This window comes from Numenius arquata, chromosome 23 (genome assembly GCF_964106895.1).
Source record: "Numenius arquata chromosome 23, bNumArq3.hap1.1, whole genome shotgun sequence".
NCBI classification, from domain to species: domain Eukaryota; kingdom Metazoa; phylum Chordata; class Aves; order Charadriiformes; family Scolopacidae; genus Numenius; species Numenius arquata.
Window position 1 is genome coordinate 2,605,831 of NC_133598.1, and position 27,641 is coordinate 2,633,471.

Genomic DNA, 27,641 nt, shown 5'->3' on the forward strand with positions numbered 1-27,641 from the left:
GGTGAGCATCCCAGTATCCGATCCCTTTGCACCCACCTGTGTCTTCTGCTGCCTTTTTGGTACCTTCCCAACCGCTTTGTGCTTCAGAGAATTACAATTAGGGCCAGCAAACGACAAGGGCTGAGTGTGTGAGGCTTCCTGTGTACCTGAGTCTGTCTTCTGGTTTCCCAGTGAATAAATTGGGTTTTTTTTTTTAAGAATTAGGCTGTGATTCCGTATTCCATAGCAGGCTCGGAACCAGTTGCTTAGTGTTGTTGCCTGTGGGTTGCCCATCATTTTTGTGGCAATAGTGAGCTGTGGTTGGTATTGCTAATTCTAACAGCCTTTCCTAAAATGTTTTTGGTAGCTTTCAAACAGCATATATCTCTAAAATATAAAATATCTCTGCATTTTAAGCTCACTAATGTTTCGGGAAATGCCTACCGGGACTACCCGCGGTTAAAACCGAATGCAGGAACAAAAAGATGGTCTGCAATTCTTGTGTCTTTTTTGTGAAGTATTTCTGGGAGGAAGCCGCAATTAGAGGCAAAAATCCACTTTTGGGAAGCGGAATGCTGGTGGCCAGATTGTATTTCTTGAGTTTTATTACACCTGCTAAAAACTAACGCTGCCAAGATGCTGCAGAAAATTCTCAAACGAACAATAGAAAATGTCAAGCCTGTCACCACACGGGGGTGGTAATAAATTCAAGAAAGTAATGCTGGAATTTGTGCCGGGGTCCATCAAGGATTAGGACGGGCCCTGTGCTCTATGGAGGTGTTATGGTGCCATCTAATGTCGTAAGATTTAAACACAGGTGTTGGAGGGGAGAAATGCCATGGTTTGCACGTTGATCTGGGAATGTGCTGCATTCTTTCTCCCGAGAACCAAATGCTGTATGAATTCTTCAGCTTTAATCTGAAATTCCTTCTGTGCTCTACTGGATGACTTCTGAGAAAATGGAAAATGTGAATTTCTTCGGAAACATCTTTTAACTTAAACACTTTTTTTTTTTTTTTTTTTAAAAACAAACGTGAAGTTATTTTCTTTCTTGCTTGCAGGACTACTAAGGCCTGGGTAGGGTTGAGGAAAGGTGTCGTTTGGGGTTGTTTTCACACGTTCTTCAGAAGCTTTCACTTCTGGTTAGCGGCAGTGCTGATAGCAGAGTGCCTTCTAGCGAAAAGGATGGAGAGGAAGGTAATTGCAGGAGCTGAAAGGCTGTAATTTCCTTCTTAGCTTGTATCTTTGTTTACTTTCTTCCTAATGTGATTAGACCCTGCAGTGAGCGGCTTCAAAACAACTTCTCTGGCCTGAGCTGGGCTACGGACAGCTGTAGAGTATGAAAAAAGAATTTGCCTTTAAATCCCCTTTATGAAGCAGATTATGTGAACTCGTCACAAACTCATCTTATTGTCAATTGTAGAAACAGGAAATTATATTAACATAAGTCTTGCTAAAGAATTTCTTAGGAACATTTGTTTCTGGCAGTGTGTTAACGGCAACAGAAATACCTGAATATGCAGAAAGCCGGCTCCATTGCGTCGGCAAAGCAAAAGTTTGTTACCCTCAGAAATACGATCGGTGTTTGTACCTCGGTTATTTGATCGGTCTTGCATCTGTAGGGGGATTGATGGGATTGAGGGATGCTCCAATTGGGGGACTGGAGCATCTCCCTGATGAGGAAAGGCTGAGGGAGCTGGGACTCTTCAGCCTGGAGAAGAGAAGGCTGAGGGGAGACCTTATCTATGTTTACAAGTACCTAAAGGGTGGGTTGAAGGAGGATGGAGCCGGACTCTTCTCAGTGGTTCCCAGTGACAGGACGAGGGGCAACGGGCACAAGCTGGAACATGGGAAGTTCCATTCAAATCTGAGGAGAAACTTCTTTCCGGTGAGGGTGCCAGAGCCCTGGAACAGGCTGCCCAGGGAGGGTGTGGAGTCCCCTTCTCTGGAGACCTTCAAGCCCCACCTGGATGCAGTCCTGAGTGATGTGCTCTGGGCAACCCTGCTTCAGCAGGGGCGTTGGACTGGAGGATCTCTAGAGGTCCCTTCCAACTCTGACAATTCCATGATGCCGTAAGGAAATTGCAGTAGAAATGTCCTTTGTGGGCAGTAAGATTCAACGCTAGCTGTAGTTCTTAGTCCGTGTAACATCGGGGCTGTGTGTAATACGGTAACTAGTGCCACCCCGGCCACCCTGGTCAGATAATGGCTGTAATCAGTGTTTTATTGGAATGTTTCAGTATGACGATGGATTGAAGGGTTCACCTGCTAAAACAAGCAACTTGCTTGGAAGACACATCCTAAATCTTGCCGTTTGCCTAATTCCCTTTCTTCCTTTTGTCTCATCCTGTGTAGGTTTGAAAAAGGACGGATTTATACATTTATCGGGGAGGTGGTGGTTTCCATGAATCCTTACAAGAACTTGAACATCTATGGGCGTGACATGATCGAGCAGTACAAAGGAAGGGAATTGTACGAGAGGCCTCCTCACCTCTTTGCCATCGCCGATGCCGCTTACAAAGCCATGAAGAGGCGATCAAAAGACACCTGTATTGTGATATCAGGTAAGCTGGAAGAGCTTTTCGTTATGACGAACACTTGATCTTTGTGAAATTCTGGGCAGACAAAGACGGATGATTTGGCTAATGACAGCATTTTATAAAAGAAAACTTCATTAATGTTAAAATTGCTTATTTGCATTTGAATCTGTGTGTGGAGACCTTAGCAATTATTTCTTATCTAATTCAAGCGCTGGTGTCAGTCATTAGCTTAATCTGTGCCTGCAGAGTGATAACTGGAACAGGAGTCCTCTGCTTGCTCTGCTGCCTGAATGGAGATCAGTGAGAGCAGGCTCCTGTCTCTCTGTGGAGAACTGCTGATTTTTGTCCCTGGGATGACTGATGTTCTCTGTTCCGGTGGCCGGACTGATTGCTCGTGGTGGCTCTAACAGTGGGAGCAGTGCTTGTACCATGAACGGTCGCTATCTGGATCCTGGCACTTCGTTTCCTTGATGTCCCCGTGCTTTAGCAGCTCTGAAAAGCGAGAGACCCGAGACGCTGCGTGGAACAGAAGCCTCTTGTACTGCAGCTCCCGGCGCTGGGGCTGGCCGAGCCTCTGCATGCCAGAATCTCTGCTCTGACAATATTCCTTTTGATGCTCTGGGTGCCAGGCCTTTTACCGACCTGTGAAATCTTACATCATAACTGCTTCGAAGTCAGCACAGCACCAACAACCAGGCAGGGTTGTGGCTATATTTAGAAAATATTCAAAGGGCACACAGGATTGCTTTACAAAAACAGTAATAAAAAACCCAAACGCTGTCGGGGTGGAATTAAGATAGACTGTTCAGGGATTTGCTTTGCTTTTTTTTTGATCTGTTGTGTCATCTTTGTATTTATGCCCCCAGGTGAGAGTGGGGCTGGGAAGACCGAGGCCAGTAAATATATTATGCAGTACATCGCAGCCATTACCAACCCCGGCCAGAGAGCGGAGGTGGAAAGGTAAGGGCTTGGCAGAAAAAGAATTGAAATTGTTTGGTTTAGGGATCTCTCTCTGTGGACTGTGTAGCACCATAGAATGGTTTGGGTTGGAAGGGACCTTAAAGCCCATCCAGTGCCACCCCCTGCCCTGGGCAGGGACACCTCCCACCAGACCAGGTTGCTCCAAGCCCCCTCCAACCTGGCCTTGAACCCCTCCAGGGATGAGGCAGCCACAGCTTCTCTGGGCAACCTGGGCCAGGCTCTCACCACCCTCACAGCAAAGAAGTTCTTCCCCACATCTCAGCTCAGTCTCCCCTCTGTCAGTGTCAAACCCTTGTTAACCGTGTTATTAGATGGTCTCTTGTACTAATTCCATGCTGATTTTACAGCATTTGCGTAACTTCTTCAGATACTACTTTTACTCTGGGAATTTTGCAGTATTGATTGCTAAAATCACGTAGAAAAGTTTATTTTGAAAGGTCAAACTTTCAAAATAAAAACAGTATCTAGAAATCATGTTTCCTGTGGCAAATTGCCTTAAATATGTGTGTGTTAGAATAGCATGTTGAGTGCAAGGAGCATATTCCAGGCAAAATGTGCCTGTCAGCCTTAGAGTAAAACATTTTGAGCAAAGAATGTGACTTTCTGCTGAAACAGACTTATTATTTGCAAAAGAGTCCAAGGAATCGATTTCAAAACTTATATACATTATGGAACTGAATTTTTGGTGGTATTTTCAGTGGTGGGATCTGGTCTTTGGTTCCCATTTTCTCGGCAATAAGGAACATCACCAAAAGCTCCCAGCTGATTTCCCACGGGATTCCTAATGTCATACACATCTGCCAGATACGTCATCCGAGAGCATCTCCGCTGTTACTAAATTCTTCTCTAGAAATGCCTGCAAAAAAGAAATTTCCCTGGTTTGAGCGTACAAGTCTGGGCTTACCCTGTTCTCTTTTCCACGTCTCTGCGCTACAGAGTGAAGAACATCCTGCTGAAATCCAACTGTGTGCTAGAGGCCTTCGGCAATGCCAAAACAAACCGTAATGACAATTCCAGCAGGTTTGGAAAATATATGGATATCAACTTTGATTTTAAAGGAGACCCCATAGGTGGGCATATCAATAATTACTTACTAGAAAAGGTAAGTCACGCTCGCTTTAGAGTTAGAGGCTTTTGTGTAGTTACTTTTGTAATATGTGCTTTGCCGATAGCAAATTTTCCTTTCAAGTGTGGTATGTCATTACCTTACGTACGAGGGCACACAATCTGATTTAAATCTAAGGCTGTATTTTTTCTCCAAGAATTACTGTAACTGAACTGCCGCTGAAGCCCTGGCAGTGCCCTGGGACTTCCCACCGCCGCTCTCAGAGCTCACCCTGTGAGGGACCGGTGGTACCTGAAAGCTGGTGAGCAGATGGCTGTAAGAACTCTGTATCCAGAATAAAAGCTGAGATTAATTTAACTCTGTAAAACTCCTTCTTTATAAGTTCCCGCATTGAGATCTCACTGGTGACTAAAAGGAGAAGAGATCTAGGTCTGTAAGTAGCAACGTTATGCTTGAGAAGTGTTCTTCTGGAATAGCGCCACAGCCTTGTGTGATCTTTTAGTAGCTTGTTTTTATATATTCCAAATCATCCTAAGCATAATTATTATTTTTTGTCGTGTCATTAAGTGGTGGCTGAAAACATCGGAATATGTAAAACCCTGTAGTGAAAGTGGCTTGATCTATTAACAGTTCTCGTTATGTGTGAGACACACGTCTGGCTTTAATTGACATGTGTGACCACATCTGCTAACATGCTTTTTTTGTTTGTGTTTGTTACTTTTCCCATTATTTCCCTGAAGTCTATTTTCAGAATAAACACTTCATTTAAAAAAACAAACCAACAAACCCACGCATTTAACATGTGATACTTTCATGCAGAAAAGGGGTGGGGCTGCAGCTGCAGTGACTTAAATCCCGATCCTTTATTTCATATTCTTGACTTCTCCCAAGTTAAATTTGTTTCCCCTTTGACAGCAGTTGAGGTTCTGCTCCCAACACAAGCGGTGACTTTGCGCTGCGGCAGGACCACGGGCTTTGTCGCTCTCCGCAGTTCAAACTTGTAGCATAAAATAAGGATACGTTGCTTGCGGACTGAATTTCTGCTGCATTTAACATTTAATTATTTGGGGGCTGTTTTACACTGCTTTGCAACGAATGCTCTGCAGATGGAACTGTCTCTTGCTCCCTAAAACGACACCCTTGTGTTAGAGCGGTGCGATCCCTCCTGCAGGGGCTGGGGCTGTTGTCAGCCTGGCCTGGGGTTGCACAAGCGGTTACCGTGGCCCAGGGAGCGCTTGGTTTGTAGTCACAGAGTCCTGTGTTTCACTGCCAGCGATGTCAATAACAAACTAAAATTGTGTTTTATTTGACTCTTCCCTGAAAGCGATTCTGTAGCTGCCATGTGGGATTCCTGCGGGGGGGAGGAGGACATTGCAGCTGTTACACAAGCTGGGCTTTTTGATTATAGACTTCAAACTCCATGGTCGTGCCGCGCTAATAACGTTCATAACAGATTTGCTGTAAGATAGGATGGCTTTGGAGGTGTCCTAGCTGTGCTGAACCCATGCATTGATGTCTGAGGGGAGGTGCTGGGGAATCAGACCATCCACATCCAGAAATATCCATCTTTGTATTTTGTTTCCCCCCCCCAGTCTCGTGTGATTGTGCAACAGCCGGGAGAACGAAGCTTTCATTCTTTTTACCAGGTTTGTATACGTTTGCTGAAACAAATGATTTTTCTCAACTTTCCCAGACACGATAGGCAAAATATTTAAAGCTTTCACCCTCTCGTGTGTTTTGCAGAGGGTTCCCTTGGTGTTGCATCTTGGGTGATCTCAGGTTCTGTAGCTCTTTGAAGAGGCCTGGTCTGGGGAAGGAGCATGGGAAGATTTGCTTTTTTTCTATCCTCCAGCCCCATATTAACACATTTGTAAACTTAAAAGGAGGCTAACTAAACAAATCTGATAGAATATTGGACTTTGACTCACTGTTTTATTTGTAATTAGTCTAATCCCTCTATTTTCTCTTGAGGCCTTCAGTCCATATGGAAGTAATTTTATGACATCAAGTTGATTTTCTTTTTTTGGGGGGGGTTCTTTTTAATGTTTTCCATGTTGTACGGCGATTCCCTTGTGGGTCCTTTGGGGGAAACGGTCGGCCTATTATTATAACCTTTATTCTCAGTTTTGCAGTGAGGGAAATGTAGGTTTGTTTATTTTTTGCGCACGTGCTCAGTACTCCGTGATGGCACGTTAGCACCTCGCGTCCATGTGGCGTTTCCGGGTTGGAAAGTCTCTGTGTGGCAGGGAAGGTAAATGCACTTGCCAAGACACATCTGTGGCGTGTCACAGCTGTGAACGTGTCTGGTCTGTGAACGGTTCAGCCTGGTTTTCTAAACAGTTGTGTCACCCCAAAGGACAGTCACTGAGGCGACCTCTTACCGGTGGTCAGAGCCTACGGCGATGCAGCCCCTGTATCTTGCACACCTTGTGACTGTAACTCCAGATTCTGTAGCTGATTCTGCAGTAATTTAATGTTTTTATGATTTTTTTCTTGTCAAGTAGATGAAAAAGAAACAGAAAAAGGAAGGAATTTTTTCTTTCCATTCACCGTTTCTTAAAATTCTCTTTGTGCAGCTCCTCCAGGGGGGTTCTGACCAGATGTTACGTTCTCTACATCTTCAGAAGGACGCGTCTGCGTACAGCTACATCTGCCCTGGAGCACAGATAAAGGTGAGGCTGTTGTCAGGGAGTTAAAAGGAAAATTTATCTTAAAATTGTAAATGCTTCTTGAAATACTTCAAGTACGGCTGAGGTGGCAGAAGCTGAGACCAATATTTACAGGACGAATATGGAAAGGTGACACTAACGAGCTATTTTTAATGGAGTTTCTGGCCCTAGAAGACCAGTGTCTGTGTACTTGTGTGTACTGCACTTGTGTCGGCTTATAACGAACAGTCAAATGTAGTAGGAGAGACATCACCTTTGTTAATAAATGCAAGCGTAGGTATTTTACCTGTTACCAGTGACAGACCTTTCATGCTTCATCATGGGTAATTTAAGCTGCTTTCTGGACCAGAAAGCCATAAGGATTCATTTTTAAGTTACCGAAGCGTTCATTCTTCCTGTCTGACTCAGCCTCAAGAGGGCCTCTGAGCAGGAAAGAAAGGAACAAACCCATAAAGTCTTTTAGGACAACAAGATCCTGAACACTAAATGCATCTGGAATTGTCCCTAGTGTTGTCCCTCTGAAGCAGGGTCCAGGTGAAAGGCTCCCTGATTTCCTAATTGCTTTCTTGAGGTGCGCTTTGGCAAACAAACCCACAGACCTTCTCAGAGGCGCGTTTCAGTTTCTCTAGAAATCTGCCGTGAGCACAAACCCAGGTGAGCGGGAGGGCACAGAGGCTCATCTTGAGAAAGATGGTGACCAGAAACGTCATGCTGCTTCTTGGAGGGTCTGTGACTGCACTGCTCTACTCTTTCATGATAAATTCCACTGGGAAAGTACTGAACTATTTAATTAAGCTGTGATGGATTTCTGTATCTCATTGCTGCTGGTGTGCGCGCGTCCAACGTGGGTTCCGCGTACGAGCAGAGGGTATGGCTTCAGAATAAGTTGGGAAATCTCATGACAGTGTCATGCATCTGAAAAATAGCAAAGTACATAGCTATTTCCCGTGGGTTTGCAAAATCTTTGCTTTCTCACAGCTGATTTTCATTAAGCCCCTCACATCCCAAACATCTCTTTCCCCTCAGTGTTCCATCAACGACGGTGCAGAGTTCAAAGCAGTAGCTGATGCCATGAAAGTGATAGGCTTCAAGCAAGAGGAGATTCAGACTGTCTACAAAATTGTGGCTGCCATTCTTCACTTGGTAAGCTCCCCGCCCGCAGGTGTGAGCAGGCGGTTCTTCGGGGGGGGGGTCAAACACTGTATTTGTACTCCCAGCAGCTCTGATTTTCTTGCTGCAGAAGCAGTTGGAAGATCTGTTGGCTGGAACAGACCCTGAAGCTGCAATATCAATGGAAGATCACATTTATTCTTGCATATTCCAGATCCCAAACCAGACATACCACGAAGCCCTGGGACCTGTTAAATGTTCTGAAAAGGAATGGAAGGAATTGTTTGGGTTTGGTGGTGAGGGGTAGGGAGCTCTCGCCTTGCTACCTACCCCTCTGTCCCCTTTGCCCTCACACCGTCCCCACTGTGATTTTGCTGGAGGGGTGGTGCTTCACTCCATGGTGGAGTCTTGAGCAGAGCCGGGTACAGGAGACCTCTTAATTCTCTGTATTCTGGTGCTAAGGAAACCCTTCCTGAACCCATATTCTCCTCGGATCCAGAGAGTCTCCTCCCCTGTGCCGTGTCCTTGTACCTCAGATCTGTTTCCTTGAGGGGAGAGGCACTGCAGGTGGGTGGAAGGAAGGTGGCAAAGAAAACGTAGCTTTTTTTCCAATTTTTTTCTCCACCTTGGAGCAGATGTTTCCCAGTGCTGGGGAAGGGGATGGCGGCAGAGTGTGGCCACGCAGGGTGTGAGGCCATTCCTGCAAACAGCGCAGGGGTATCGCTGCTTTGTCCTGGCACTGCGGGTGTCAGTAAGGAAGCTATTGTGGTTCTGCACTGCCAAGCCAGTCCCATCGTCCCCGCTGACTTCTCAGCTCCCCAGAACATCCCCATCACCTCTGTGGGCAGTAGTGGTACGGTGAGAACTGCAGCCGAGTGTTTCTGGGGCGAGCTGCTGTGAAGATGAAATTTTACATCCAGCATTAGTGTACTTAATGTAATTTCGTAGGATCATAGAATGGTTTGGGTGGGAAGGGACCTTAAAGCCCACCCAGGGCCACCCCCTGCCCTGGGCAGGGACACCTCCCACCAGACCAGGTTGCTCCAAGCCCCCTCCAACCTGGCCTTGAACCCCTCCAGGGATGGGGCAGCCACAGCTTCTCTGGGCAACCTGGGCCAGGCTCTCACCACCCTCACAGCAAAGAATTTCTTCCCCAGATCTCACCCAAATCTCCCCTCTTTCAGTTTGAAGCCATTACCCTTTGTCCTATCACAACATGCCCTACAAGTCCCTCTCCAGCTTTCTTGTAGGCACCATTCACATTCTGGAATTTTCCCATCGCTAGACTCTGAATCTTGAGACAGTGTTTGATTAAACCCCTGGAAGTGTTTGACGTAATTTTTTTCCGAAAGCTGAGCTGAACACCGAGCAGGAATGCTGTTCTTTGAGTCAATGCTTTGCTGCTTCTGCTGGCGTTGGAGCTCTGTGGGTCGGTGGATATGCAAGTCGCACCCTTCTGTGTTTGGAGATTTACTGGCTTGAACAGCAGGTGGAATGTGGATGAATTTGGGGTGTACTGATTCGTATTAATAAAAGAGAGATTGAGAAATCTACTTACTTGCTGCTTTTTGCAGGGGAACCTGAAGTTCTCTGTGGATGGTGACACGCCTGTCATAGAAAATGGGAAGGTCGTGTCGATCATCGCAGACCTGCTCTCAACAAAGTCTGACATGGTGGAGAAGGCACTTTTGTTTCGAACTGTAGCTACCGGCCGGGACGTCATTGACAAACAACATACCGAACAAGAAGCCACCTACGGCAGAGACGCCTTTGCAAAAGTGAGTTTAAATTTCCTTTCTCTGCATCCAGTTTTGTACGTGGCAGTAACTCAGGCGGCGTTTCTTCTGCTTTTGCCTTTTGATTGAGTTGTACTTGATGCAGCAAAGAATGGCGGTGCCCGAGGAGGGCATTCAATATTGAATTGCCTTCTTAATTGCTCGTTTTTCAGTGCTTAGGTCCCAGTAGGATCCCTGGGTGGATCAATAAGTACGGTGCTTGCTGAGACACAGGAGGTCTGTACTTTGTGTGGGTTTATTTCTGACCGTGTTCCGTAGGGGGTGCGGGGCTGCCCTCCCTGGGCTGGGGGACAACCCACACCACGACCCCCAGCGCTCGCAGGATGGGGGGGAGCTGCCAGCCTGGCTTCCTGGCGTCTGCAGAGCACAGAATACATTGTACAGGGCTGGATGTTTTGTGAAATACGATTCTTGACTTCATTTAGCAGTTAAATTCAAAGCGCAGAGAGTGGAGCTGTAGCATCTAGAACTCAGGTTGGAGACCTGAAGTGCTATGTTTTTTTTAGAAAGGTGGATACTGATGACAGAAGGAATGACAATTGTCCATCCTTTGCTAAGAAATCAAATGACAAGAGAAGAACAGATGAAGTTATGAAGATCCTTGATTATTAACTTGACTTTTTTTTCTTAAGATGATATGTTTGCACAGCTTCACAGTACCTTGTGAACATGCCGACTGTGAAGATACCTACATTTTCTTTTTGATAAGTGAATGGGAATATTTTACTGCCACCGTGTTCGGTTGGTAGGTTTCTATAACTGAACTTACTTGCTTTTCAATATTGTTAAATTCTTCTCAGCTGTGGTAGTTATTAGGCAGCTGAAAAGCAGACTGGAAGCAAATTAGAGGAACCACTGGACCTGGTGACCTCACCAGGATTTAGACTTTGTGTAAATGAGTTTGGGAAGAAAGCAAAAAAATATTATCATAGAATACTTTCTGCTTGTGAGTAGCTGTTCACTTTTAGCTGAATGTTATCTGTAGCTTCTGTGTGGTTGGGGCAGGATCTTGGATGAAGCTTTGTAGCACCACGTGTTGCGTTTTACTGGAAAGAACTGAGACAGATGCAGGCGAAACTCCTGGGTATTTGTTTCCTGGCAGGCTATATACGAGCGCCTCTTCTGCTGGATTGTGACACACATCAATGATGTCATTGAAGTGAAGAACTACGACACTACAATACATGGGAAAAACACAGTCATTGGCGTCCTGGATATCTATGGCTTTGAAATCTTTGACAATAACAGGTGAGCCACATTAAAGCACAGCGCTGTGCCTTCACCTTCCCCGCGTGAGAAAGCTCATCGCCTTCTTATCCTTATGTTTTTGCAGTTTTGAGCAATTTTGCATTAATTACTGCAATGAAAAGCTACAGCAGCTCTTCATTCAGCTGGTTCTAAAGCAGGAGCAGGAAGAGTACCAGCGCGAGGGAATTCCCTGGAAGCATGTGAGTGCTTTGGCAGGGGTGGGTGAGGGCGGTTTGAGGTCAGTGTTACCAGCACAAGGCCCGGATCTATAGTTGCTCCACACGTACGCTCCCGTCGAAGGTGATGGGACATCTGTGTCCCTGCCAGCTGTACTGTCAGACGGGCTGCCTGGGAATCAGGCTGGGGAAGAAGCAGCTCACCAGTTATCTCACAACATCGCTTTGTTTGCCGTGGTGTGGGAAAAGAAGTGACTCCATGTCTGAGTTAAACATATCGTGGCATCTCTGTGATGCCACACGTATCCTTGCGTGTTTCTGTTCCGAGTGCTTGTGTAGGGACCTGTTGGAACGGGGCCAGCGGAGGGCCACGAAGATGATCAGAGGGATGGAGCACCTCCCCTCTGAAGACAGGCTGAGAGAGCTGGGGTTGTTCAGCCTGGAGAAGAGAAGGCTCCGGGGAGACCTCATAGCAGCCTTCCAATATCTGAAGGGAGCCTCCAGGAGAGCCGGAGAGGGACTCTTGGTCAGGAGATGTAGTGACAGGACAAGGGGTAATGGTTTTAAATTGGAAGAGGGGAGATTTAGATTGGATACCAGAAAGAAATTCTTTGCTGTGAGGGTGATGGGGCACTGGAACGAGTTGCCCAGGGAGGTTGTGGCTGCCCCATCCCTGGAAGTGTTTAAGGCCAGGCTGGATGGGGCTTGGAGCAACCTGCTCTAGTGGAGGTGTCCCTGCCCATGGCAGGGGGGTTGGAACTCAATGATCTTTAAGGTCCCTTCCAACTCTAACCATTCTACGATTCTATTTTGTCTAGTTGTAGATAGTCACATGTAAAAACCTCGAGTTCTCCTGTTCAAAATCCTTTCATAATGCCAAGGACAAGATGTGCAATTTTCGCTGTGGTGACTGTGCACAGTTGAATAGTAAAAGGCATTTTAAAGTGCATTCTGTAGCAGCTGATTTTTCACAGAGGTCTCGAGATGAACATGAGGTGTGTGAGAGACCACCTTCTCTGCTGTTCAGCGCAGAGGGGGCTGCTTAATTTTGGGTTGGTGATGAACACGTTAATTGCTCCTTATGTGAATGGTGGGCCCTGTTCTCTCTGCCAGACACGTGGTGCTGCTCAGCGGTGGCCACCACCGGTACTCCTCTCTGTCACTAGTCAAAATCACAAATAGACCTGCTCTTTGTGCTTTACAGATTGATTACTTTAACAATCAGGTCATTGTCGACCTGGTAGAGCAGCAGCACAAGGGGATCATTGCCATTCTGGACGACGCCTGCATGAATGTGGGAAAAGTTACAGACGAGATGTTTCTCGAGGCTCTAAATAACAAGCTGGGGAAGCACGCTCATTTCTCCAGCAGAAAGGTAACCTGCTCCTCTCTGTCCTCAAAATTTCTTCCTTTCCTGTGTCGCAGCTATTTTTTTAAGATGCAGCAGAATAAGGAAAAAGACTTGTAGGGTTGGAAATCATTACCCTTGAGTGTGAAATGAGATGCCCGAGAGCAGCAGCAGCAGCTCCTGACTACAGAACCTGCTCTGGGTTTAGGCCGCTCCTTGGGCAGGCCTGGAATCCGGCAGAGGGAGCTCAAGGATGTCCAATGTGAGATCGGTTTTATTCCGGGCATAAAAGAAGCGTGAGCTCGTGCCTTGACATACCATGATGTCATCTGGAGCCAATCGATGTGTGATTTCAACCCACGTGACGTTCTTCCCCGGCTGCTCTAATACATAGTGACAGTGAAATTATTCACACTTCTGCATTATTACAGCACTCTTGATTTATTTTTTTCCCATCGTTGTTGGCTACAAAACGTGTTCGTCTCCCGTTGTACCTATGATCATCCAGGCCCTTCCACTCGCTTTGGTTTCGGTACAATGTACGAATTAAAAGGCTTTATTTATTCCTCACTTGGCAGCGTTTTGAAAACACGGTCACCAGCCTGATTATTTTGAGACTCTTTCACACTGAGTAATCAAATAAGGGCCTTTAATTTATTGAGGTCTCTCTACTGAGAAATGTTGTTTGAAATGCATCGTTCAGAACGCTGGCTCCCCCCTTCTCCCCCCCCCTATATTTTATGTAGGTCAGAAATACAAAATGAGCATGGTTGTATAAGATACGTGCTAAAGGCTGCCTCCGGGGAGGCTGGATATAAACAATAGATCTGGATGAGGCTTGTTTGGGTAGGATGGAAATAAAATAAGCACTTTTTCCTCCCACATGTGGCTTTCCTGAAGTGCCCTTTAGCTGCAGCACCCGTCACCTCCTCTGCCACATCTGCCTGGCTCAGGGAGGGGGACAGCATCTTGCTTTCTGCCATAACCTACATTTCACCTGCTTAAGCAGCAGATGCGTAGCACGTGCTGAGTAAACTCGCCTGAAAACAAGTATTTTCAGGCCGTTTCTACACTTTAATGCAAATTGCTTCCTTTAGCAGTACTAATGATTGTGAATAGTGGAGCCTGGGCTGGGAGGGGAGTGTAACTCCTCTGCCGTGGGGTGGGAACGGTCCAGCCTCTGGAGCTGCCTGGTCCATAGACCTGAGCTCAGTTTCTGGTCCGTCCTTGGGCCTGTGTCTGCTCAGGATCCATCACGGAGCGAGCGGGTAGTGCTGGGATACGGGGAAGAGGACTGTATTTCATCAAGTATATGGGAGGCTATAAAATGAAAATTAAAAAAATAATGATCTGTTTGAGTCCTTACCTTCAGGAGTCCCTTCGCAGCACAGGAAGAATTAAAAGAAAATATTGCCAGTCGCAGCATTCCTCAGCAGGGGGTGGCATTGTCAGAAAACTGTTTGCACAGACTAGGAGGGAAACAAGGAATCCTGCTATAAATAATGTTTATGGAGGGTACGATGTATCTTCCTGGCTTGCTAATTTCTAGTTTAAATCAATATAGCCTTGAAAAAATTGACCCATAAAACCCTCAGCATTGTAATTAATTTTTTTTTTTGCCCCCTCTCGCATCTTTGCAGATGTCCTTTGCCAGCGTCTAAGATACCTTCCTCAGTCCCCTCTAGAACTGCTGGAGGAAACCTCCGCTTCTTAAACCGGCCTCTTCCAGCTTGAATTAAAACAAAGGACTTGATGTCAGTTCGTAATTTGCTTTTGTAGACTGCGGTGGTTCTGTCCAGATACTGTGAAGTCCCGTGTAGATGGAAGCTGTTGGTAAAGAGTTAAAGTGTGTGTGCTGATACGGGAGCAGCTCCCATCTTTCAGCCCGAATTAATGCTTCACTGCTCCCCTCTAGAGCTGTTCCACTGGCTCCATGTGGATAAGCTCTAAGGGGCTGCTCTGCCCTAAATAGTAGCGTCCTAGTTTGTGCGCTGCATGTTTGATCTGCCGCTGTCGGCTCGGTTGTCCTGCTGAAAGCCAAACAAACCAGGAAAAATACTGGCAAAAACTTCCACTAGGAGTATTTGTGGCAAAATTTTATGTTCTTGGAGCATGGGTTGTCCTTCTCCGAGTTGTCCAATGCTGGTCTAGATCTGTAGACGTGGTAACTATTCTGATAGTACTTCTCAGCATCACGGGTGCCTTTTCTCAGCCTCTTTAAGTTCTGATTTTTTCAATTAATCTTATAATTTCAAAGGATGGAGTGCAGTGATGGACAGTCGATGAATTCCTCAATCTTCAAATTGTGGAAAGTATCAATCTCAACAAACCGATCGTGAAGGGAAGAACATGAGAAGGTCCATTCTAGTCCACCTGACGTAGCATCTTCCAAGGCAGTAGGCAACAGTGATGGTCTAAGTGACAGAAGAATACGGGACAAATGTATAACGAAAATTTGATATGTTCCCAGTTTCCAGTGATCTGCAGCCCAGGAACCTCCTCAATCAGGGCTGGTGTCCTTAATAGCTGGTTTTACTTCTTTTTTTATTTTTTTTATTTTTTTTTTTAAATTGACAAAGAATTCCACAGCTTCCATCCTCACGTGAAGAGCTCCTTCCTTCCCATTTTCCTACCTTCTCCCTTTTAGGTTACATTTCTTGTCTCCTAGTTCTTGAACAGCAAAAGATGCTTCACTGTGTCTTCTCATACATCAACCCCATGTCGTTTGCCATCGACTCCTGGCGTTTCTTTCTTGACCTGAAGAGGTTTAGTTCATTTGGCCCTTCCTCCTGTAGCAATCAGTCAGCGCTATCGATCCTTTTTGCCCTTCATCAAGCCTCTTCAAGCCCCTTCATCAAGTTCTCCTGCGTCCTTTTTGAGATGGAGGGTAGTTAAGGTACTTGTTGGGTTGGAACTTTGAACTTTGGCTTTTCTGTGTGTGTATCACTGTATTTATCTTGAATTTAATTTGCTCTTTTTTGCCATTCCTTTAGACATCTCATGTCTTCCTGCAGTTCTTCACAGCCAGCCATTGTCTTTACTTCCCCGAATAATTAAGTACCATCAACAAGCCTGATCACCTTCCTGTTCCCCTCAGATCACAGCTCATTAAAGAGGATTTAACAGCGTAGAACTCAGCGCAGGACCCCGCAGGACCCCTGTTTCCCATCTTTCCATCCGTTATGTGTGAGGACCATTTCTCTTGTGTCTCTTAGAAGCTTAAATTCTTTGAGTTGTTAGTGAGGAACCTTGTGGAAAGGCTCACAGAAATCCAAGCAGATGATCAGCTATATCAATACACGTGCTGTTCTTTTTTACTAATTTAAACTGATTTGTCCAGTAGACTGGGCTGCCCAGGGAAGAGTGTGGCCAGTAGGTCGAGGGAAGTCATTCTCCCCCTCTACTCTGCACTGGTGAGGCCACAACTGGAATACTGCATCCAGTTCTGGGCTCCCCAATTCAAGAGGGATAGGGAACTACTGGAAAGAGTCCAGCGAAGGGCAACGAGGATGATTCAAGGATTGGAGCATCTCCCCAGTGAAGAAAGGCTGAGAGAGCTGGGGCTCTTTAGCCTGGAGAAGAGAAGGCTGAGGGGAGACCTTATCAATGCTTATAAGTATCTGAAGGGTGGGTTGAAGGAGGATGGAGCCGGACTCTTTTCAGTGGTTCCCAGTGAGAGGACGAGGGGCAATGGGCACAAGCTGGAACATAGGAGGTTCCACTTGAATATGAGAAGAAACTTCTTTCCGGTGAGGGTGCCAGAGCCCTGGAACAGGCTGCCCAGGGAGGGTGTGGAGTCCCCTTCTTTGGAGATTATCAAGACCCACCTGGATGCAGTCCTGAGTGATGTGCTCTGACATGCTCTGGGCAATCCTGCTTCGGCAGGGGAGTTGGACTAGATGATCTTTACGGTCCCTTCCAACTCTAAAAATTCAGTGAAATTCAGTGAAATTCAGTAGACAAAAGGTTCACGGAGAAAAACATTCCTTAAAAACCCTAGTGTCATGTTAAATGCCTTCCAGTCTCTGGGTGAGTTCTAAGGGAGCAGCTTGTGCAGCCAACGCTGTCCCGTCTGGCAGCAACAGTTGCTTCATTTCGTTATGGTTTCTTGTCACGTACCTCTTCTATTGACACCTTGGTTAGAGATGTATCTCTTGGGTGGTTGAAAAAAGGCGTTGCATCCTCCATAGCTCCTTGCTGGTGAACACAGCTCCAAACAGAAAAATGACTTTGTTTTCCCGGTGTGGCCTCATTTCTTCATTTTCTGTGTGTTCCTTTGACACCTTGGTCGTCTGTCAGCTCTGCAGACCCTGGCGTGCTTCCTGCTCCTGCTCCGCTTCCAGCTCCTGCTCTGCTGGCGTCTCACACCTTTGTAACCTGCCCTGAACCTTTTTACTCAAACTTTTTGGTTTCCTCCTTGGTATTTTTTTTTTTTTTAGATTTTATTTTTTTTTTCCCACCTGTTCTCTCAGTTTGAGCCAATCTGTTTTCTACTCTTGGATATGGGGGAAGTTTTTGGGGGATACCTTCTTGCTTCTAAGAATCTCTCCTGCCCTGCAGTTTAGCCATGCTAATTTTCTCTTTTATTTTCCCAAGACTTTTGCTGGATAGTAGATATTTGCGCATAGCCCTCGGTGTTTTTAAATAGTGCCCACGCTTCCTGCAAAGACTTCATTCATCTACTTGCCCCTTTTCCTTTTAATCCTCATTTTTATCTTGGTCTCCTTTTTTAATTAAGCTGAGCCTGGTGGATTTTTTGGCTTCTGTTATTCCTGAAGGGATGAGTGTGTTCTGGCCACTGCTGCCGAATGGCTGCCACGTGGGCACATGGCATCTTCCTTTAGGGAAGGGATGTGATGGGCTGAGAGCAGGGGCTGGAGCTGTGCCCCCCCCCCCGCCGTGTCCGCAGGGGTGGGCACCACGCGAGGGGTCTTCCTTCATCTGGAGTGATTTGGGACGGGACAAGCGCTGCTATTGGAACTGCCAGATTTTGATTTCTTCTTTTCTTTGCTGAGGGTGATGCTGCAATGGAAAAAAAGATAAAGACTTAAAAAAGTCGTAAATTGACTCCTAGATGCAGTGTTTCTCCATGTGCACGAATGTTCTCTTTGCTTAATGGTGTTTCTGAGATAGTATCAATTTTTTATTAAAACTGTAGGGTCTTGCAACTTGATTTTGTCCAAATACATGGTTTTATAATGCACCCATGAAAAAATATTATGAAGCAGTGTTATAACTGGATTTCACATCTACACGTGCATATAGAAAGTGGAATAACTACAGTTTCCATTTCTATTTCCAATGCGTATTGCTCTTCCATGAAACCTGAAAATCCTCGGCTGATGTTTTAATGTCTGTGAATTTATTTTAGCTTTGTGCAACCGACAAAACGCTGGAGTTTGACAGAGACTTTCGAATCAAGCACTACGCCGGAGATGTGATGTGAGTTTCTTCCAGAAGTAAAGTTTCACCTTCTATTTTTGTCTTTTAGCCAGCTTTGAAGTGGTACAACGTTCTGATTTAATGTAAGAAGCAGAATAGCTGCCACACGGAATTACAGAGGGCAGCGGTTGCTTATCAATTAAATCTTACGCTGGTTACTCGCTACACAGAATATGATTTTGTACTTGGAACTGAAACAAAAGGAGAATGTTGGGGGGGGGTGTGTGAGGAAAAAAGAGCTTCAGGAAAAAAGAGAGGGGGGGGAAAAGCCCCAGCCAGCTCTGTTTATGCAAGAAGCTTTACTGAGCTAATAAAATCTGGTTTTGACATCTGTTTTAGTGAGATTATATAACTCTCTGGCTGGAAAGTCTCAAATCGGTTTGAGCAGACTCAAACCCCAGTGTTAGACCGAAATGAGGATCAGTGCGAGGAGCCTTCCCTGCTCCGGTTGGAAACTCTCCTGTAGCTGAAGCCTTCGGGAACGGTGTCGTGGTTTGGGCCAGGTTGGCCAATGAGGAGATGCCGGCTGCTCTCCCCCACCTCTCGCTCCAAGGAGAGGAAGAAGAGCAATAAAAAGAGTTACTGAACAGAGAGTTGGCTCTGCTCCACCCCAAACCAGGAGAAAGAGCTACAGCATGGGACAGCCATGGGAAGGAGGATGAAGGAGGAGTGAAAGGTGCCCATGTGTTAGAAACTGTCTGGAATATCACTGGAGTGATTGAATGGTTTAGGGTAGGTGTAACTCCCCAGGCCAGCGGAATCTAAAGGGAGTTAATGAGGAAATCATTTAGGATTTCTTTTACCTTGGGATTAAATTTACCTTTAATTTAGAAGCCCATTCAGCGCAGCTCGATTTTGTTCTGGAGTCTTTGCTGAGCGATTCCTCAGACATCCCTGATTTCAAAGCGTTTTGCCAAGGAGGAGGAAACACACGGTGCCCCGTTAGCGGGTGAACTTTCTCACTGCCGGCGGCTGAAAAATTTTGTAAAAGAAAACTGAAATGTGGCAATATCTGCAGATAATATTTGAGCCTGAACTGTGTTACACGGGGCGGTAAGGCTGGAGGTGGCTTCACGCAGGGATTTGAACGCTGTGGGGCTCTGGACCCCAGTGCCTGCAGTTCGGGCACAGGATTCCCGGGGGGTCTGAACCTCAGGAAGCAACTGAGTGGGAGTCACTGAATGGACTTTTTCTTTGAGGAGGGAGCGCTGGCTGTCTTGAGTCTTGGAGAAGAGATGAGACTCTGAAACCATAATCTTTCAGGGTGGTCTTTCTGTGGGGATAGAGGAAGGAGAGTCCAAAGGGGGTGTGTGCTGATTTCCAAGAGTTCCCCAGTCACTGGTTATAGGCTGCTCTTCATTTTTTTTTCCCACTAGAGAACCTTCCTTGACACCAAGAGAGGGACAGACTAGACATATTGAAAAAGAAAACATAATTTCTGTAGGATTTAACACAAACACGTGCTTGGAATTAGGAGGCAGAGGCCATGAGTTAACTCTAGAGTTTGGGCTGTCTACAACTTGCTCAGGCCCCGCTGGGCGTCTCGGCCATCGTGCTCTTCACCTGCGTGGCTCAAATGGCTTTGTAAAACCAGACGTACGCTGGGCCTGCGCTGGAGGGAAACAGCCGGGCAGAAGGATTGGAGTCTCCCACAGTGCTCGTGCAGCAAATTAGTGATAGGTTGGGAAACAGAGCTGGATTCCTGATTAGCATCTGCTGTGTCTGTGGGAGCGCAGGGATGCTGATTCCACACTGATACCAGCAGCTCGCAGAAGGACTTTGCTTCTTTGCAATTAACTCTATTTTCCTTTTTTATTTTTTATATTTTTTCAGCTACTCAGTCACTGGATTTATTGACAAAAACAAGGACACTTTATTTCAAGACTTCAAGCGCCTCATGTACAACAGGTAGGAATAGAAGTATTAATGAGGTGAATTGAAATCTCATTTGTCAGAATCCTGGTTGACGGAGCGGATGGTAGGAGGGACCGACGTTTTTGCTGATGCTCTTTGCTGTGTGCTCGGTGCACGTGAACAAACACATTGCTCTGGGATTTGATCTTTGTGTATCTACCATGACCCGAGGGCTCTTAGTTTGATTTTTCAGGATAAAGTCCTTATTGTGTGTGTGTTGGGTTTGCTCTGATAAAACCTTTAATTGAACTGAATGTAAAGTGGTTGCTTGAACCCAGCTCATTGAGCAATGGCGATAGCTGTGCGGAGATCACCTGTGCTCCCTGATTTGTCATTAACCAAGGGTTTGGACTGGTTTCAGTTGCTCATCTCTCTTTAATTGGTGCCGAAGATACTGAGTAGCGTTTGGTCAACTACAGAGATGGTTGGCCCCAGCTACAGGTCCTTGTTTGGAAAGAAAGTTTAGGGCTGAGGGGAAAAACGGGCAAATAGATCTGAATCCTTTTTGCATGTGCGGTGACGTGAAAAATTTAAACCCTGTAGTCACGTGTTATAAATGCTAATTAGGCAAGTACAAGTTGAAAAATTAAAATTCTATCAAAATAAGTGCTCCAGAAAGCTGTTTTCCTTGCAGCTGGCATTAAACTTGTTCTAATTCTTTGGTAACTGTGGCCTATCTCAGCCTTTCAGAGACTTTGCTCAGGGGTGGAAGTCAGTAAAAACCAGGCTGCAGCTGCTTGGGCAGCTCTGTTTGTCTGCTTTAACAGCTAGTACAGCCATTAACTTAGTTTACAGTCCTGATAACATTTACTCAGTGTATTCCCTTGCTGTTTGTATTTTCAAGACTTCACACTAACCAAAAACCTGCAAAATATTTGCTGTACGGAGGTTTTATTAAATTTAGGCTCTGTTTTCCGTGAAGTCTCTGGTAAAGACTGCTCACAAAGACCACTTACGGTGTATTAAAGCGCGTGATAGATTGGCTATTGGATTGCCCTAACAGCTTCCAGCTTTTCTCTGTTCCATCATGGCCATTTTGCCTCCTTCAATCCTTCAAGAAAATGTAGGCTAAAATGTATAAATTATTTGATATATCCAGAACAGTGCAGAAATACAGCTTGAAAGCAGATAGCAAGTTTCAAGGGAGGATGATGTGGGTTATGGTCTTACTCTTTTCTCTTTTGATTAAATTCTTTATGTTTGTGTCGGTAAGGCAGACTCTGCTTTTGATAGCTCGCTTCTGCGGGATTTTTACTATCCCATTACTGCACGTCCTTATCTGAAGAGGAGAATGTGCTTGTCATTCTTCCAGAGCATTGGGTTGTAAGCCTGAGCCGTGTGTTGCTCAAGAGCAAGAGCTGTTTTGCCCAGGAATGTCATACTGGTTTGGCTGATACATTTTGAGCTGAAAACACCAGTAGATCTGGACAGAAGGGAGCTGTTGAATTTTGAATTGAGCTGAAGTGCTGTTAGATTGTGTAATTAAAGAGACTGTCTTTTAGCTCTAACCCTGTGCTGAAGATGATGTGGCCTGAAGGGAAACTGAGCATCACCGAGGTAACCAAGCGACCTCTGACAGCTGCTACTCTTTTTAAGAACTCCATGATTGCACTAGTGGACAACCTGGCATCAAAGGTAAGCGTTTCTGGTTCAAAATCGACTCCAACATCTAATTAGTGGGGTGTAGCTTCTCCGTGGAGAGGCTGCCACCTCCCTATCACTGCGATCAGCCGGAAAGCCGAGCTGAGCAGTGGCGGGTGACCTTTGGCTGTGACACTGGGCAGCCGTGAAGGTCTGAGAGTTTGCTGCCGTCCGAAGAAGCTGGATTTTTGTTTCTTCTATGACCAGTGTGTCTTCGCCTGTAGGAAAGCCAGTCTCTCTTAGGTTTTAATTATATCAAATAAATAATCATCTTTAACAAAACTCTTCTGGCAGAGGGCCCAGAGGATGGAGTTTCACAGTGGAGAGATTCTTTCTGGCTTTCAATGCCAAGAGACCTCTGTGAAAACCCAGGCAGACCTGTGTGATTTCCTTCTTTCCTCTTTGCTGTGGCAGAGGGTGAGAAGTGAAACCTTTCATTCTACTAAATAATTAAGTTTTATAGTAGAAGGCATAGCTTTGGCAAGCACTGCTTCGTGTGCGAAAGGTAGGTAAGGGATGAACTGGGAAAAGGGCAGTTTGAACGCGCTGTTGGAGCAGCAGGATGAGGCGAGCAGCGTGATCCCTCCTGCGAGCAGAGATTGCCACCAAATATTTGGGTGTTACTGGTGCCGTTGACCTTGCTGGACTCCTGGCATTTTGGGAGTGTTGGCGAAGGGCAATGTGGTCCCTGCGAGATGAGCAGTGAGCCCAGAGCAGTGCTTTGTGTTAACATTTAGAGTAACTGAGCAATAAAGGGCAGTGTGTTCTGACTGTCTTCTCGGGAGCTGTGGAAGCGAAGGAAATGTTAGTGGCCCAAGATCAGGAGGGATAACGTGCCCACAGATGTGCAAAGGCCAGGAAAAGCTTTGTAAAGCAATGATCCTTGTTCTAGTAAGAAGACCCTGTGAAGATCAGAGCGCTGTTTGAATTTCTCCTTGGAGAGGCAGCCACGTGAGTCTTTGTGGGTGTTGTATTGGTCAGGGCAGGGTCACACAGTGCTGGCTGTGCACAGGGAGAGCTATCCTCACTGGGAATGTTACAGGAAATAGCATATTGCTTCCTGTTTGCCAAAACTAGGAAATGGAAACACTCTTGATTTATATTTATGAATTCTAGTTCTGGGGGACAGACTTTACTTTGAATTTCTAAGGAGTCAAGATTTACCTGATCTGTCAGTCCCCCCCCATAATTTGTTGGATAACCCTAAGCAAATTTGGGTATAGAGATTGCAAGAACCCCGCAAGTTTGCTCCATGTGTTATGAAAAAAGTTGAGGGAGGGGATTCTGCCCCTCCGCTCTGGGGAGACACCCCCCAGTGCTGCCTCCAGCTCTGCGGCCACCAGCAGGACATGGACCTGTTGGAGAGGGACCAGAGGAGGCCCCGGAGATGCTGGGAGGGCTGGAGCCCCTCTGCTGTGAGGACAGGCTGAGAGAGTTGGGGGGGTTCAGCCTGGAGCAGAGAAGGCTCCGGGGAGACCTTAGAGCCCCTTCCAGTCCCTCAAGGGGCTCCAGGAAAGCTGGGGAGGGACTCTGGATGAGGGAGGGGAGCCATAGGAGGAGGGGGAAGGGTTTGACACTGACAGAGGGGAGATGGAGATGAGATGTGGGGAAGAACTTCTTTGCTGTGAGGGTGGTGAGAGCCTGGCCCAGGTTGCCCAGAGAAGCTGTGGCTGCCCCATCCCTGGAGGGGTTCAAGGCCAGGTTGGAGGGGGCTTGGAGCAACCTGGTGTGGTGGGAGGTGTCCCTGCCCAGGGCAGGGGGTGGCCCTGGGTGGGCTTTAAGGTCCCTTCCAACCCAAACCATTCTATGACTCTATGAAAATGAGTCGCTGGGGAAGGACAAAGGTTCTGGTTGCTGCTGGTTGTTGTTTATGCAGTTCTCCATCTACAGAGCAGCCACGTTGTCTCTTGCCGAGCCAAACAGGAGGGGACCCTGAGGCACCGCAGGGAGGTGTTTCAGGAACACAGACAGAAACTGCTGGGGGTGTCATAGTGGAGGGCTGTGATTAAGGTGGGATGGCAAGGAGCTGTTGGTGGGGAGGTTCAACAAGCATTCGTGGAAAAACTTCATTTGCTTGTTTATTGGAAAAATAATACCACCTGGTATTTGTGAAAATAGAACAGTCAAGAGAATTCTGTGTACCGTGGTGGTTTGAACAATTCCCGCGACTCCCCGGGGGAGATGAAGAGTGTTGAAATCGCACGTTATCCATCTTGAGTCAGTAGGTACCAAAATTCATCACCGAAGGCTGGCTGGCTTATGTGAAATGAGTGAGTTTCATTCCATTTATCATCAGTATCTCTGTCACGGATGCCAGCCTTTTCCACGGATAGGCCATAACTGTTTCTCAGTCAAAGTTCAGCTCGTGAATCCACTCGGAGGTTCCTGTGTGTGTCTCACTCTAGTCCTTCCTCATTCTTTACCCTCCCTGAGCTTTCAGTGAGAAACTTGTATTTAAGATGTTGAGTTTTTCCTGATTTTTTTTTTGTTGAATAACGGTGGAGAAAATTGTCTTGGAGAGACAGAGAGTTATGGAGCCCACCAAGGGTAAAGCTCTCATTAACGAGGACTTAAGGCTCTTTCTGAGGAGGAAGGAGCCCGGGGCTCCCTTGGTTATGCCGTGGTTTCTGGCCAACCTTTAGCGGGATGGAGGGCTGGAACGAAGGGGCTGAATTTCCCACTTTGGAGTCTGCCGTTTAAAAGTTTACGTGGCAAATGCTCCTCGCAGAACAGCGTTTGTAGGTACTTACGTTGGCGAACTAAGTTGTGTAGTTGAGCTTCAGCTATTTTTGGTGGAGATCCAGGCTGTTATATGTCTTAAAAACACCCCAAATTTGGCGAGGCCCATTCTGAAGTCAAGCTGATGTTACTTTAAAGGGTCTAAATTTTGGTGTGTCCCGGAAAGGTGCTTAGCTAAGGGTCCTGGACACTGTCGCTGTGTGCTTCAAACAGTAAAACAGAGCGCAGAGAGACAGTGCTTCTCCTTGGCCGTTGTGCCCTGAGGATCTCTCTGAGGATCTCTCTTATCAATACCTGAAGGGAGCCTACAGAAGAGCTGAAGAGGGACTCTTTGTCAGGAAGAGTGGTGACAGGACAAGGGGCAATGGTTTTAAATTGGAAGAGAAGAGATTTAGATTAGATATAAGGAAGAAATTCTTTACAGTGAGGGTGGTGAGGCACTGGAACAGGTTGCCCAGGGAAGTTGTGGCTGCCCCATCCCTGGAAGTGTTCAAGGCCAGGCTGGATGGGGCTTTGAGCAACCTGCTCTAGTGGAGGTGTCCCTGCCCATGGCAGGGGGGTTGGAACTAGATGATCTTTAAGGTCCTTTCCAACTCTAGCCATTCTATGATTCTATGATTCTATGAGGTGACTTTTTGGGCAGTTAATAATATGTGCATGTTATGAACAAGCTGAGAACTCTGGGCATTCAATGTGCTTCGCTGGATCCTGATTATGCACAAATAAACGGGATGCTCTGCCTCTGAGTCACTGCCACTTTGGATACTTGTCTCATTTTCTTACTGGGGGGCTGGAGAATGGGTGACCAGTTGCTGTTCTGGGACTGCCACGGTCACCGTCTCTCTTGGGGACACCGCTCGCTGCAGTTACGGGTGCTGTAATTCCTCCCGTGGGACACGTTACTCATTTTTCCCGTGCTTAACGTGGGACCGGAGCTGCGCTTCTGGGGGTCACCGGTGACAATGTTGACGTGTCCTACTGGGGTTTGGACCCTGCGGGACTTTTTTGGGGGAAGTTTGTGGTAACGGCAGATGGAAAGAGCTCCCCGAGAGCAGCGTGACACACGCGGTGTCGGCTCTGGGGGCTGCAGGTGGCAGAGGAATAGGGTTCCTCTGTTCTACTCCCTAGGAGTAGGGAGAGGTGACATCCCTACATGTTTTTCTCAGCTGTTTCTAAAAACCAAAATGAAGATGGGTTTGAATTTTGTTGCCGTTTGAGCTGATTTATTCACGTTACTGGAGTTTGCCCAGTACGTGAGTGCAGTCGGCGCTGCTTGTCTCAGCCTCCCGTTCCACCTGGGCTGCTCCCGCTTCTTTAATGTTTCTCATAAACTGCTTTAAACCATATTTATGTGCTCTGTGTCTAGAGCACTTGAACAGAATGGCAGTCCAAGAGCTCTTTTTCATTTATACTCATCTGGCCTTCCCAAAAAGCTGCAGGCTTTTTTGGCAATATCAACGGTATCTTTAATCCTGTCATTTGGGGGAATAGAGTCCAAAAATGCTAATTTGGTGGGCAGGAATAATAATAATAATATCAGAAACAAAGCTCAAAGTCTGTGAATACAGTATCTACAGCATTAGGTGGTTATTTAACTTTTTCAGTATTTAAAATTACCGCCTTGAAAAATACAGTTTTGTTGGTTTTTCTGGTTTAAATGTGGAATATTCCGTGGTGAAGCAGAGTTCTGTGGTTCCCGGGAGGAAGGGGCGGGTGCTGTGGTCGTTAGCGTCCGATGCTTCCGTTAGGGTGAGTCGCATAAAAGCGGGGTTAATGCTGCAGGACCCATTCGCAAATATGGTTTTAACTTCAGTTTGTGTTTGCACGTGTCCACGCGAGTGTGAAGACTCAGGAAATCGGTTTTTGGAGGATGCTGAGTTGAATTTGGGCTTACCAGCACTGGTATCTCAGTAACACTGTAATCCTCCGGACTCACACTGGAGTCTTTTGGGCAGAAACCACTGGCAGGTAGAAAAAGGTCTTTTTTTTTTTTTTTTTTTCTTTTAAAAAACAAACAATCAACCCAAAAACTAGCTTTACAGAGTTGCCATTTAACGTTTCTCAAGCACTTGTTTTACTGCCCGTGCTGTTCTCCTGAGGATTTGGTCTGTGATGGATGACTCTGGGTGGCTTTTCTTTTCAGTACTGCCACGGGAAGTCCTCTGGCTGCCACGGCCGGAAACGATGGGCTTCTCTAGGAACTCTCTCTGGACATTCATCTCTTCTTTTCTATTTTTTTTTTAAATATTTTTAACCCCCTTCTCTGTAACTCCTTTTGTCTGACTCTTCTTTTTTCCATACCTCTCCTCTCCTATCCAGGTTGACAGGCTTCATCTCTGGTAAGTGCTAATGTCACGGCTGTGACGGATTGGACGTATCCAGCACAAATTTGTCAGTCCTGGGGCCTACCCCTTCTCTCGTCTAACGAGCTATAAACTGTGGAAAAGAAATCTCTCCAGGAGGAGTTTGTTTAGGGTGCAATGACTTTAGACTGGTTTGTTTTCTTTTTAGCACTTAAAAATCTAAAAATCTCTCGGCTTGATTTAAAAAAAAAAAAAAATGTTGCAATTGGGCATCTAAACAGCTTTTCAGAACTGGGGCCTTTGTGTCTCTCTGCTTCTGATCTCCGTTTATAAAATGCAGCTCCCGGGCTTGACAGCCTCGCGGTGCAATAATGGGAGCTGCATAATTATCCCCCTGAAGAGCCGAGGCTGGTGGGATTGTAAGCATGGAATAATCTACTTTACAATTTCCCCTAGTAGCTGTCATCGCTGTGAGGCTTTAATTGCGCTGTAATTGCACTGATAGATGATCTCCTGTCTGCGCAGGAGCTTCCTATTGCTGGTTTCCAAAAGGAAAGTGGTGCCTTGACTTCGGCCTTTTCTATCAAATGCAAATACAGTCGCTCCTCTTTGTGCTGGGCTTGAAGTCGTGGATTTTCATTTATTTATTTATATTTTTTTTTGCATTGAGGTTTATTGTGTTTTTGAAT

At 46.2% G+C, this 27,641-nt stretch overlaps 1 protein-coding gene across 2 annotated transcripts in view; it reads left to right on the plus strand.

The window, feature by feature from the left end:
* MYO1D (myosin ID) overlaps positions 1-27,641 on the plus strand; it is a 182,743-nt gene that overhangs the window by 35,492 nt on the left and 119,610 nt on the right. For both annotated transcript variants that reach the window (XM_074162905.1, XM_074162904.1), the window contains exons 2-14: positions 2,335-2,543; positions 3,386-3,479; positions 4,437-4,602; positions 6,159-6,212; positions 7,143-7,238; positions 8,262-8,378; positions 9,920-10,123; positions 11,244-11,389; positions 11,475-11,589; positions 12,770-12,940; positions 18,285-18,355; positions 20,189-20,263; positions 21,772-21,904. In XM_074162905.1, the coding sequence (XP_074019006.1) occupies positions 2,335-2,543; positions 3,386-3,479; positions 4,437-4,602; positions 6,159-6,212; positions 7,143-7,238; positions 8,262-8,378; positions 9,920-10,123; positions 11,244-11,389; positions 11,475-11,589; positions 12,770-12,940; positions 18,285-18,355; positions 20,189-20,263; positions 21,772-21,904 (1,651 nt within the window). The remainder of the gene's footprint in view (positions 1-2,334; positions 2,544-3,385; positions 3,480-4,436; positions 4,603-6,158; positions 6,213-7,142; positions 7,239-8,261; positions 8,379-9,919; positions 10,124-11,243; positions 11,390-11,474; positions 11,590-12,769; positions 12,941-18,284; positions 18,356-20,188; positions 20,264-21,771; positions 21,905-27,641) is intronic.